Below are 14,073 nucleotides of genomic sequence, written 5' to 3'. Positions count from 1 at the left end.
CATTTTAAATAGTTTTTACTTTAGGTCTCTTCTTCATGTGGCTTTGCATAATAATTCTTAAAGAGATGCTTAAAGATCTTTTTGTTGCTAATCAGATTATTATTACCCCGGACATATTAAAGACCCAACTCTCTCTCTCTCTCTCTCTATATCTGTCAATATATATATATATATAAAGAAAAGAAAAACATGCATAAAAGATGCTATGCGTCAAAAGTCGCATAATCATCATTATATAGAATTATAAATGTATGAACATGAAAAAATAGATTTTGTTTTTCGAATTTTTGATCATGTGTCGATGATTTTTTTTTCCATTTTATATTTGACAATAAACTCTTGAGCTTCTAAATTTCTGTGTACAAGGAGCAGTACTCTTTACAAACTTCTAAGATCGTACAAATATAGCTTGGCTTTTAGGCTTAATGTACTATTTTTTAAAATTATTTCAATAATTTTCAACATATTTTATTGGGCGCTGTGAAATTTTGCGTTTATTCTCTCAGTAATGAAGTGTAAAATATTAGAAAGATGAGTTTTTTTTTTTTTGTCCAGCACATTAGAAAGATGATTATACTCTTAGAGAGCAGAAATTTTATTATCCCTTTGCTTGCACGTGCGGAAAAAATATTAATCTTACACAGGGTTAAAGTCTAATTTTTTCTTAAATTATTTTGGTGATAGTAAAACTAGCCAAAAAATTATTTTACGAGATAGTACCTCTAATCTTTAATATATAATAAAGTTGACTGATTTAAAAAGATTATAAAAACTAAATAAATTATTTAATTATAGTATATATTGCATCATCTCTCTCAAATAATCATGCGTATCAATTTTACACTGCATTTAATGCATTAACGAGGCTTTAACATTTGCATTTAACACAGTTGATGAAACAGCACATTTTGTACCATTTGTCAAGAGATTTGAAAGTTTTCTTAGAAAAACGTAATTCAATAACAGACACATGGTGCTACAAAGACTCGCTACGAAGGCTCGTGCCATATGGCGCTCACCAAGACGCTGCAAACTAGTAGTGGTTTTGCTCATAACCGTCACTAGCATGACAGCTTGTAGCCGTTTGAGCCAAACCGCTACAAAAACTTTTTTTTTTTGGGTAATGAAGAAACTTGACCACATCAAATGGGAGTGTCCTCAATTCCTAAATGAGAAAAATTCCTAAATGAGAAAGAGGAAAAAGGGAAGAAGAAAGACAATCAAAAGCTAAAAGCATACATATCTTCCACATGGAGAGATAATTCACACCATTAGAATTAATGTAAGCATGAGGAAAAAGCAAATTTATGCTTGATGGCCGGAATAGATGATGAAGGTAAGGTAAGATTTTGAACATGAATCTGATCTATTTTATGGTGAGTTGCAGAGTGCTTTTCATGAACTTCATAGTGAGTCCTTTTAGCAAAAGCAACAGTAATTAAAATATTGATACTTTAATATTTAATAATTTGAATATTATGAATCTTATTTACAAATTTTTACCATAATTGACACATCAACTTCTAAAATTTACAAATTCTTCATAAATTTACAACTTAACTAATGTATTTGTTATGTATAGATATTTTAACATAAGTTAAAAGCTCACGGTATTGCCCAGATAGGGAATCTTTCGAAAACACTCTCGTAGGCCAGAAATAAACGCTCTCATAAAGCATCTTTAATGGTATTCTCATGTATAAAGCAAACCTAATCAGGAGAAATTTAGCTTTTATATCCATCTACATACATGAGGAAGATTATAGTGTCTACTATATGGTGCAGGATAGTCTATTCTCACTAATATACGTGTGCGCGTGTCTAGTTATATATATATATATATATATATAAATTACATCATCAAATTTTTAACAAAAATATACTCCCTTCAATCTTTAATATAAAAGCTAAATAAATAATTTGTAAATATTAAAAAAATTAGTGAAGTTAGTTATATATAATAAATAGATATTATTTTTTTCTAAAATACATTTATCAATCATGTGCATTTGAATTACCCAATGCCAGTGACCCCTTAACATGTACAATTGGGATCTTCTATTTAAGATCAAAGTAAATCTTTGACTAGCTCTTATATTAATAACCGGAGGTAATATTATTTTACCTTTTATTTATTATTATGTATTCTCTTCACCCACAATTAGAGCCGGTAATATGGGTTGAGTCTACGGGATTTAACCTGCCAACCATTCATAAGGTGGTGGATTGGGTTAAAAAAATAGGGACTATTTTGATGCAGTTCTTTTCAGCTCGCATCCGCCAACTTGCAGGCTCATTTTTAATTTTTTTAAATTTTTTTACCATTTTTATTTTATTTTAATAAGAAAAAATTTGGGAAAATTTCACTGAAGGACCGCTGAAGGCAATTAATTTCCAATAGCCCCCAAAACAATCTGACAAGTCACTGCAGGACCATGGGGGTGAATTGATATTAATTTCAAAACTAAAAAGACAGTGTTGCCCCTCAAACTATTACTCTGAAATTTGAAGTCTTCTCTCTCTCTCTCTCTCAACTCCCGATATCTGAAGCCCCTCTCGCTCACTCTCTAAAAATTCTAGTTCATGCAGTGAAGGAGATCGTTCACCTCACTGTCGCTACTGTTGTGGTGAGGAAAGATTTTGCCATCGTCATTGCTCTGCTGCGGAGAGCCTTCGTTGTCGCCCTTGCTCTAGTAACGAGAGCCTCCATCACCGCTCCTGCAAGTGTTGGACGAGAGCCTTTTGTGTAGATATGAAGCTGGTTAAACTAGAAAAGCTTGCAGGAACGCGAACTCTACATGAATTTATTGCTGAATACAGTTTGTTTTTATTTTAATAAACAGCTATTTTTGTGTACAGATGAACCTCAATATGTATTTTTGGAATGGTTCACGAAGTGGTTATGACAATCCGTGAGTTGAAATCTATTTTGTATGGCTATGAATAGATAGAGAATTTCATGATGGTACTTAGAGGTAAACTGCCCTAAGTACTGAACTGAAACTAGCTAGCAACTATATAAATGTGTGAACAAATTAATCGACTTGCAAATGGACGTATTTTTATTGTTAATGCATGTATTCTTATTGCAAATTTCCTAATTCCACTTGTAAACAGTCACTTCCAGATTTGTGAATTGACGTGTTCAACTTTTTAAATGAAATAAATCTACTTGCAAAAGGACGTATTTCTATTGTTAACGAGTGTATCCGTGTTGCAAATTTCCTAATTTCACTTGTGAACCCTCACTCCTAGGCTTGTGATAAACTTTTTCAATTGAACCAGCTCACTTGCAAATGGATGTGTTATTCTTATTAATATACACATCCTATTTGTAAATTTTCTAATATCAGTTACAAATGATCCCTCCCAGACTTGCGTCTTAAATTCAACTAGCTCACTTATAAATAGACAAATTCTTATTGTTAATATACTTATCCTTCTTGCAAATTGTTTGACTCTAGTTGCAAATAGTCCCTCCCAAACATGAATTATCATGTCCAACTTCTAGAATTCAACTAGATCACTTGCAAATAGATGGGTTATTGTTGTTAATATGCATATTCATATTGCAAATTACCTAATTCCACTTGTGATTAGTGCTCCTCAGACTTGTGAATAATCATGTATGACTTTTTTAGTTATATTAGTCCATTTGTAAATGGACAAGTTTCTCTTGTGAATCAATGTATCTTTATTGCAAATTTCCTAATTCTAATTGCCAATATGACAACCAAATACCTATGACATCAAAGTGTTAATCAACATATTCTTATTGTAAATTTTCTAATTCGAGTTGTTAATAGTACATCACATACTTGTAAGTTAGTGGGGAAAGACAACAAATTGTAATTAATTGACATGTAACCTACTCATAGTATATTCCCTAAAACAAAAATCGTGCAAATTCTCCATACACAAATTTTAACACATTATGTCATTGTTTTGTTTTTTATTGTCTTTATCCGTTGAAGTAGTTTGCAATAGCAACTGATTGTGTATTTCTTTTGGAGTAATGAGTCACCACAACTCAGACTTTAGTGAAGTGTATTATTCTTGTGACACAACAATAAGTACTATCAATAGATTAACACAAGCGCATCAATGCAAACTCAAAATAATGAATGAACTCATGAGTAATAGAAAATGACTATCACACAAGGGATATTGTGACTAGTGCTTCCTAGGCAATTTGCAAGAAGGATAAGTATATTAACAGCAAGAATTTGTCCATTTACAAGTGAGCTAGTTGAATTCAATAAGTTGAATATAATTATTCACAAGACTGGGAGGGATCATTTACAACTAAAATTAGAAAATTTGCAAATAGGATTTGTATATTAATAAGAATAACACATCCATTTACAAATAAGCTAGTTCAATTGAAAAAGTTTATCACAAGCCTAGGAGTGAGGGTTCACAAGTGAAATTAGGAAATTTGCAACACGGATACACTCGTTAACAATAGAAATACGTCCTTTTGCAAGTAGATTTATTTCATTTAAAAAGTTGAACACGTCAATTCACAAATCTGGAAGTGACTGTTTACAAGTGGAATTAGGAAATTTGCAATAAGAATACATGCATTAACAATAAAAATACGTCCATTTGCAAGTCGATTAATTTGTTCACACATTTATATAGTTGCTAGCTAGTTTCAGTTCAGTACTTAGGGCAGTTTACCTCTAAGTACCATCATGAAATTCTCTATCTATTCATAGCCATACAAAATAGATTTCAACTCACGGATTGTCATAACCACTTCGTGAACCATTCCAAAAATACATATTGAGGTTCATCTGTACACAAAAATAGCTGTTTATTAAAATAAAAACAAACTGTATTCAGCAATAAATTCATGTAGAGTTCGCGTTCCTGCAAGCTTTTCTAGTTTAACCAGCTTCATATCTACACAAAAGGCTCTCGTCCAACACTTGCAGGAGCGGTGATGGAGGCTCTCGTTGCTAGAGCAAGGGCGACAACGAAGGCTCTCCGTAGCAGAGCAATGACGATGGCAAAATCTTTCCTCACCACAACAGTAGCGACAGTGAGGTGAACGATCTCCTTCACTGCATGAACTAGAATTTTTAGAGAGTGAGCGAGAGGGGCTTCAGATATCGGGAGTTGAGAGAGAGAGAGAGAAGACTTCAAATTTCAGAGTAATAGTTTGAGGGGCAACACTGTCTTTTTAGTTTTGAAATTAATATCAATTCACCCCCATGGTCCTGCAGTGACTTGTCAGATTGTTTTGGGGGCTATTGGAAATTAATTGCCTTCAGCGGTCCTTCAGTGAAATTTTCCAAAAAATTTTGTCATTTTCACTTAATTTACATATAACTTTGTATTTTGTTAGAGTCTTTGATTCTAAATTTGATTTCTCATTTTCTTTATTGTTTTACTATTTTTATACTAATAAAATAATTATTAACAATGAATTATATGTTTATATTTCAACTTTTGAGATTAATTTAATTATATAATTATATAAAAATATGAGAATAAGAAGAAATTAGTCTATAAAAATTTATAATTTAATTCTAAAAATTTTAAATATATGTGGAACAATTTTTTTTGAAAAAAATGGAGGTTGGTGGGTTGGCCACCCATCCCTTGGCAACGCGAGCGAGTTGACAAAATTGGAGCTCGTCAGGAGGCGATCCTTTTAGGATTGGCCTGCATGATCCTGAGCTCGCGGTAGGCTGGCTTGCAAGCCACTAGCCAGTCCGTTTTACCACCTCTACCCACAATATAAGTCGCTTTCAATTCATCAAAACAAAAAAAAATGCCAGCTGACTCATTAAATCTATTTTAAATTGAAAAAAATTCTTTACTAACATTAAATGAGATTTTGAAGAAAAGATAAAAATGTAGAGTCATATTTAAGCACTAATTATAGGGATAAAATTAGCAAATAAATATGAATTATTCTGAAAGTAACTTATATTGAGCACCAAAAAATACTTCTAAAAGTGATTTATATTATGGAGCAGGAGTATATTGTTTTCCAGAAAGTATATATATTAAATATGGTTTAAATTGAAAAATTGTTTCTCCAAAAAAAATTGAAAAGTTGTTTAATTTTAAAGAAAGGTTAATTAGGTTTAAAAAAATTTTTTTGCTTCCTTAAAATATGTTATAAATGACTTATAAATAACATAATACAAGTATCACGCAAGAGATTTCTTTTGGGCAAAAAAAAAAAACACACACGAGAGATTTCTTAAATTTTATATCAATCAATGCCCGTGACGAAGGTGACAAATTAATACATCAACCTCGTGAATATTTGCGTGTGTTGATTTAATTTCTCGTACCATGGATTATTGATGCCTTTTTCGTCACAACCAAACTTGGAGCCAAAACGTCTCTTTTACATTGGTCTAACGAAACTATCTCCAATTATTTGTTAATTAAGCACGTATTTAATAATTAATGTCATTATCATAGTGGCTAATTAATGGTCCTAATTATATGAGAAAAAAAGAGATGTTTCGGACAAGTAGCTAGACCCCACGAAGACTTACAATGTATCGTTCCAACATTTGTCGTCAGCTTTTGTCGCGAGGGGCTAATCATATGCCTTCTTGGGGAAACTATAAAGAAGGGCTCAGGTTCAACATTAATTATACTAAAATTCCTTAAAACTAATCCTTTTTTTAGATGATTATGAATTACTTATATTCTAGATTAATAGATTATAGATTAATTAATTATTAATAGAATAGATTAATTAATAGAGATATTATATTAAATCTGGCAAGCGGTAAGAAGAAAAAATCTCAAATTGTGTATTTGCGCGGAATCCTTGCTAATTTTTTATTCAACCGCTACAAGATCAACAATACCAAAAAATTTATCGTCCTAGTAATGCCTCTAAAAATAATTAGTAATAACAAGATATAAGTGACATCACTAAATTTTATTTATTAGTGTATATGGTTATTTTCTTAAAAAATATATATTAAATACAGATAAAATTAAAAAATTACTAAATTTTAAGAATTATTAATATGGTTACATGACTTGTTAACTGCATTATTAAAATTATAAAAATATTATTATTTCAATTTCTTAAAAAAATCTGTTGTTAATTGCTATATTGAATTTGTTAATAACGTTACAGAATTTGTTAATTGCTGAAATTGTGAAAATACAACTTTTTAAATTTCTCCATAAAACCTAGTGTTAATTGTTATATCAAACTTATTAATAGCGATAAAGAACTTGTCAGCTACGTTACTGAAGTTGTAAAGATCCAAAAATAAAAATAGTTGCCAACCACCAAAGCTCCAACAACCGGTCGTCAATTGCCTGCCAGAGCTCTAATGACGACAACCCACTTGAACTTTGACAACCACTATTGGCAACAGAGCTCTGACGACCTGCTAACCAGTGAGGGTGCGTGTAATTTTTTTTTAAAAAAAGATAATATAGTCATTTTAACAAATTTGCAAATTTCAATTTCGTCACTTATACCTAAATTGAAATTTTAGTTATTTAAGTGACTATTTGAGAATTTTGAAATTTTGGAACCATTTTTCTGTCATTTTTCCTATTGTTGCGGCTAAATTAATTTTTTTTACAATTAATAAATTTTGTTTGGAATGCTTTGTAGTTTTCTCTAAATTTGTTCAGTAGTGTTTCAAATGTATTCACAGGTAACTTGGAACTAGGTATATAGACGTCGGATATATGCTTATTATCTTTCTTGTTTGCTTCTGCAAAATATTATGTGGGTAAAGCTGAAGATTATGATTGTTCTTTGAATATATTTTAATCTGATCATGACTTAGTGTGAGAATACGTTTTATATAATAATAATAATTAGCCAATGGCAAAGTAAATCGTGGCCATATTATTTTATTAATCAGCGGACAAAAGACTATTTAGCAGATGGGGGTGGTGAGGTGGTCTTTTTCTTTGTTTATTTCTCTTTTTCTTTTGTCTGCACAAGAATGAGATCATCATTTAAGCATTATCTATTTATTTTAGTATTTGTGTGGCTTTGGATTATTCTCGTTGAAGTGTGTGTTTACACACACAACCCCCCCCCCCAAAAATCATCTCCAAAGTATAAGTTACTTTCATGAGTTTCAACCACTACATCAGAGTAAAAAAATAGGGTTAATTTTTCAATTTTGCCCGATTTAAATTTATCTCATCTCTATCTTTTTTTTTATATCTAATATGTAGTACCAATAAATAAAGATAAAATTGAAAAATGGTAATTAATAACTTGTGTTTTTTCTTGCTTACCATGATAATTAATAACTTCCTTGCCAGTCGTCATTCGGTGCTCATAACTGTAATACAATCTAGAATATCTAAAATCTTATATATATATATAGTTTATATTTAAAATTTTTAATATGCAATTTTTTAATAATAATTTTAGTTTTTATAGAAGTGTTAGTTATAAGATTATTTTTATTTTAAATTATGGATCTGTTAAAATAAAAAATTAATTAACATATATAAAAAAATTTAAATTCAATTTGGAGGATCTAAAATCAATTTGGATGGTCCAAATTGTAATGAGCACTCCATGCTCATTATTGCGATCAGCATGGAATGTGCTCCCCTTGCCAAGTAATTTATATTATGAACCAAAAATTTCTCTTAGAAAGGCATCCCATATTTCAGACGGAATGGTGAGAGAGACAGAGAGTGTGTGTATGTGACCCTTTGATTATTTGTTTTCTAATTAATTTATTTCTTATGCCTAATCAATAATCATGATGCAGAAAATTACAACTAAGTAAATATATATATATATATATATATATGCATCTAATCAATTTCGTTGAGTTGGTCAAGAGATAAGATGGAGTGATGTAGATTAACTATACATTAAGCTTAAATTAATTGGGGTAATCCTTTTTTATTTAATTGTGCCAGCTGTTGCATATCAAATTTTCACAAGGGCAATTAAAGTTTGCCCACGTGTTCAAATTATCCCTATACTCCCAACTCTTATCTCTATTGTAAGATATTTCCAAGTTCCAATCACTTCACCGGCATCAATGAGAGATAGCTAAGTAATTAAATTTTCTTTTGGTGAAAAATTATTAAATTTTCTTGAAAATAAAAAAAATCAAATTTAATCACATTTAAAATTATGAATTAAAGAAGTGAAAAATAAAAAAATCACTAGATCAAACTTTAATGGGAGTTAATTTTAGAAAACGTAATTAACATCTCACTTGATGAGTCACAATATAAGAATTCCTTTTAGAAAGTGCCAATAATATAGACCACACTGTTATCAATGTTTAATTTTTTAACTTTTTTTTCCCGATAAAAGGGATTGGGTATAATCATGTTGAAAATGTTTTCACGCAGACTTTTTCTTTTACTTTTATACGCCAAATCACACAATAAGTGGAAAACCGTGTTAGTTTTAAGTTTGAGTTAATAAGATGATTTGATATGATGATAGATATAAATGATAAAAAAATGGATGATAAAATCCCAATAATACTGAATTAAAAACCATAAACTAAATTTAAATACTTAAATGATTGGTGTAAAACTTGCAAGCTTTTGGTCCCTACTTATGTCTTGACAAAAAGGGTAAACAAGGACCACCAACTAAAAATAAGTGACCATGTCATATTGGCAAGTGTTTTATACATACATGCATATATATATATATATATATATATAAAGCTCACACACCATGTTGTTAATGATGTGATTATACGTTAAATTAAATTAATCGGTAATTAAAACTGTGATTAGTGCATGAAGTGCTAATGTAGGGGCATCTACCTTTACAACCAAAAGTAAGATATGAAAAAAAAAAGCTCAGGTTGGCTTCCTTTACAGTGAGAGCAACGTATCAGAGTTCATAAAAATGTTGGAAATCTAAATCTTGGAGCAATTGTCTTTCTAAACAAGATTCACAATTATATTTACCAGAATAGACCAGCAATATCTAATGCTATCCGATGTTTAATATTGGAGTTAGTTTGAGGTTACATTTAGTTCTAAATATAAAATCTCATTTTATCTCTTATATTTATTATTTTCCCCCAATTAATCTACCCAAACTTATAATATGATATATGATCCAATTTTGCATGAGGGTATTTTAGCAAAATCGTATCACATTTATTATAATTAATTAATTTAATTTTGTCAATCTAAGTATTTTTTTTATTTCTGTTAATCTAAGTATTTTTAACTCTTATGATCTCCAGATTTTCGTCTTAGTTTGGGCAAGAGGAAATGTGATGGTCATTTTCCTATAAAATATTGTCAAATATTGTGCTTAAATTTAACGGTTATTATGAATATAGCCAGCATGACCTTTTTTTTTATTATTCAACAAATATATATTTTTGGTTCATTTTTTGTTAAATTTTTTCTCATGTGGCAGCAGTCTTATTTTAACCTCATATCGTTAGTATCTATTTTTTAATTAAAAAAAATAAAACTCCAACTTTTGTAATAGTGATTGTCAATTAAACTTCTAATTAATAGCACTAGGGCAACTCATAAAAGCGCCTATTATTCATGTCAATATAGGTTGATAGGTTTGTTTTGTCTTTAATCACCTTTAACGAGGAACACGTACGTATAATAAGAAGCTTCCTCGTTATTATTGAACACGGAGAGCCCATAGATTTGTCATCGTTAGAGCAATTATGATCAAATGAGATATATATTCAATCAATCATATATTTTTGCTTCCAGTCTAATCTCTCACAACACGACAACACAAATTAAAAAGAAAATAATAAAACAAAAGAGAAAAATTAAAAAGAAAGGTAAAGAAAGCTACAAAACAAACATAATTCATTCATTCATTCGGACATAAACATTGTAAAACGTTCTGATTCTTTTTCTCTCAACTAGGTTATGTCTAAAAGGGGAAAAAACCACAGTGATGAAATAGACATTCAAAATTCTGAATTAATGCTTACAATTTCCCTCTCATAATTTTTTTCCCACAAAAAACAACATTAATACCTGTCCCATACGAATTGCTCATCAAGCCTTAAACCACTATCAACTACTGCACATAAATTCCAAGAAGAATATGAGCAGACTCCATTAATGTCCCCATCAGTGAACAGATCTGGAAGGTCAAACCATGTATCGTCGCCCTGATCAGGAACAGAACTTGAAGAGGAGGAGGAAGAAGAAGTAGCCTGCGCTTCCCGGCTTGGCTCGGCTCCTCCAGCTTCTGCCTCGGTGGCTTGACAGTGTTTGACCTCATCATGGATCATGATGGTGGTGGCCGCCGCCTTTGCAGCCGCGGCCTGGATGTCCTTGGGAGCCGAGCTGGCCGGGCGGGGAAGCCGGTGAGCCAGTTCTGGGAAATTGATGTAAGCCGACGGACCTTTGATGGCTAAAGCGGCTACATCATGAGCTCGAGCCGCCATTTCTGCAGTAGGATATGTTCCAAGCCATATTCTTGACTTCTTCCTGGGCTCACGAATCTCAGAAACCCATTTTCCCCAAGCTCTCATTCTCACACCTCTGTAAGTAGAACAATAATGCTTATTATTCCCTTCATCAGTACTATTATTATCATCACTCTCACTTCTCTCTCTCTTCTTCCATTTCTGATGCTTACCATTATTCATCAGATCACTTTCAGACTGATCACGTTGCAATTTCAAACCTGAAACTGTTGCTGATGCTGACGTTGAAGAAGAAGAAGATGGTGTGGAAGAGAAGTTCTTATCGCTTTCCATGGGAGAGTTCTGGAGAAAAAATGAGTGGGAAGGTGCACAAAAATGGAAGGATGGTTGGGCTTTGATGATTCTGTTGAAAAGAAAATGGATTAATTATATATATAAAGAAGAAAAAAAAAGAAAAAAAAAAGTAAAAGAAGAAAAAAAGTGGGGGAGGAGAAAGAGAAATATACATATATAAACAAGTATGGGCTGGCTCCATAAGGCTAATTTGTTTGCCATGTGAGAAATAATTAAATATATTAAATTAAGATTTGAGGTCCTTTTAATTTTGTGTATCTTTATATTCCACCTAAAGAATGCATATTTCTAGTCCTTCCTGCTGTCTTTTATTATTGACCAAATGACCATTTAAATTTATCATTGATATTAATTTTTTTAGTATATTATATTGAAATTCATTTATCGATTTAAGGAGTAATTTGTAAGTCTGCAGGTGACTCTTTAACTCATAAAATAAATTTTAATTCGATCTTAACAAGCACCCGAACCCCATCAAATTTTTTTAAAGCTTTTCTTATTAAAATTTTCTTTTTGATGTTGAATTATTATTCATTTGACGTCGGATTCACAATAAACTTTATGACTCGTCTTCATTTTTCCTTTAGAAAAATTTCTATTATTTATTTTTGATTCATTATTATTTGCTATTCGGTCACGTCTCATTCAACTTAGGTTTCAAAATGTAGTACAATGACATGGTATGAAACAGGATGTATCAAAACCAATACAACAACTTTTTTTTCTTGGACATAATTGGATCAAATATTTATGTATAATAATGTATTTCTTTTTTTTGGGGTTTCCCTTTTTCAAATTCATATATATTATATATAGAGTTGAGTCTCATTTATTTTAAGAGCTAGGTCCTCTTTTTTAGAGGGATATTTAAGTGGTAGGGCCATGCTTTTCCAAACCACGAGTTTCACATTATTGGAGCTAATGAATATCCATGACTCTATGATTCCGCACTTCCATTGCATTTAGTGGGTAAATGGCCAACAGGGTCCACACAAAATTATTTACTGATGAATCTAATTAAATTCTTGTTGTTAAAAATAATAACGTTTCAAGTAGTGAACTTTTTTTATATAAATTTTAGAGTATATATTGGCATATTGATATTGATAATGCATTATTATTCTTTTCTTATATTTATTCTATGAAATGTGAAGATAAATCCAATTAATGATGGCTTATCATAACAAGGTACTGAAAACCCAATTGGTGATTAAATTAGTCGAGTCGAGACAATGATATACAAAAATAAATCAGTAGTTTAATCATGATTGAATTGGAACCAACTCAACCATAATTAAAACAATAAAATTTAATTAAAATATGCAAAAAAATTCGTATATAACTTTGAAATTTGTAATATTTAAATAAAAAAGGCATTAATCTACAAGTAAATGGAATATTCATGTATAAACCAGATACAACCCAACTAAATATTCATTAATCACTACAAAAAAAAACAAACTTTAGGCGACAACCATAGAATGTCACCGCTGAAAGTATACCTTTGAGTGGAAAGTGATGTAATCATTGGGTTCACTTTCAGTGACGACTATTAGTGTCGTTGCTGAAGGTCTGACTTTCAGCAGCGACTTTATAATATTGCCACTTAAAGTGTAATATAATAATATATATTTTATTTTACAATAATAATAAACAAATTCAATCTGGCTCAGGAGCAAGAAGATTGGACATGAAAGGAGATGGTCACAAGTTCGAACCTTGAAGAAGATACATTTAAGGTGAAAATATTTGGATGATGACGTGGCAGGGAGGAGTGATGTGGCAATGACGTGGAGGTGGCTAGTGATGACGTGGCACCTGGTCAATGATGAGGTGGAGGTGGCTAGTGATGACGTGGCAGCCGGTGGTGATGACGTGGTGTTGGTAAAGCCAAGTGACAAAAAGTCACCACCGAACTGAAACTCCTAAAAGTCGTCGCTGAAAGTGTCTTTCAGCGGTGACCTTTTTAGTCACCACTGAAAGTTTTCAGCCACGACTATTAGTCGCCGCTGAAAGTCAATTTTTTTAGTAGTGAATTCACAAGTCACTAGAGTACAAACCTAATAGACTGAATTTTTTTTTTTAAAACTCAAAATGATGTTATTTCAAGCTCAACAAAAGGAAAAAAAAAATATAAGACTCAACACGGTCGATCTATGAAAAGCTTTTGACCGAACTGACCATGAAACTGATTCACCAGTTCATTTGTTTGATCAATCGGTTCTAGTTGGGTTTTAATAATATACTAATGAACAATATGACATTGTGAACAGTATAACTTGGTTTAAATTTCATTATTTATATTGATGTATTAACATATACTTTTGGGAAGAGACGTGATATTAAA

General features: G+C 31.2%; 1 protein-coding gene across 1 annotated transcript; it reads right to left on the bottom strand.

Annotated features, from left to right (window-relative positions):
- Positions 1-10,783: 10,783 nt before the first annotated feature.
- On the bottom strand, positions 10,784-11,793 carry LOC114754254 (ethylene-responsive transcription factor ERF038-like). Its single transcript, XM_028943041.1, has one exon. It carries the CDS (start codon positions 11,703-11,705, stop codon positions 10,968-10,970), a length of 738 nt encoding a protein of 245 aa, XP_028798874.1. The 5' UTR covers positions 11,706-11,793; the 3' UTR covers positions 10,784-10,967.
- Between the last annotated feature and the right edge of the window lie 2,280 nt (positions 11,794-14,073).

This window comes from Neltuma alba, unplaced genomic scaffold (genome assembly GCF_004799145.2).
Source record: "Neltuma alba isolate B1F8T4 unplaced genomic scaffold, ASM479914v2 tig00010124_pilon, whole genome shotgun sequence".
Classification (NCBI taxonomy): domain Eukaryota; kingdom Viridiplantae; phylum Streptophyta; class Magnoliopsida; order Fabales; family Fabaceae; genus Neltuma; species Neltuma alba.
This window is presented reverse-complemented; position numbering and strand designations above follow the sequence as displayed.

Bases quoted from the DNA above. Each gene is read 5' to 3' on its own strand.
- LOC114754254 (XM_028943041.1), bottom strand. From the start codon at position 11,705: ATGGAAAGCGATAAGAACTTCTCTTCCACACCATCTTCTTCTTCTTCA.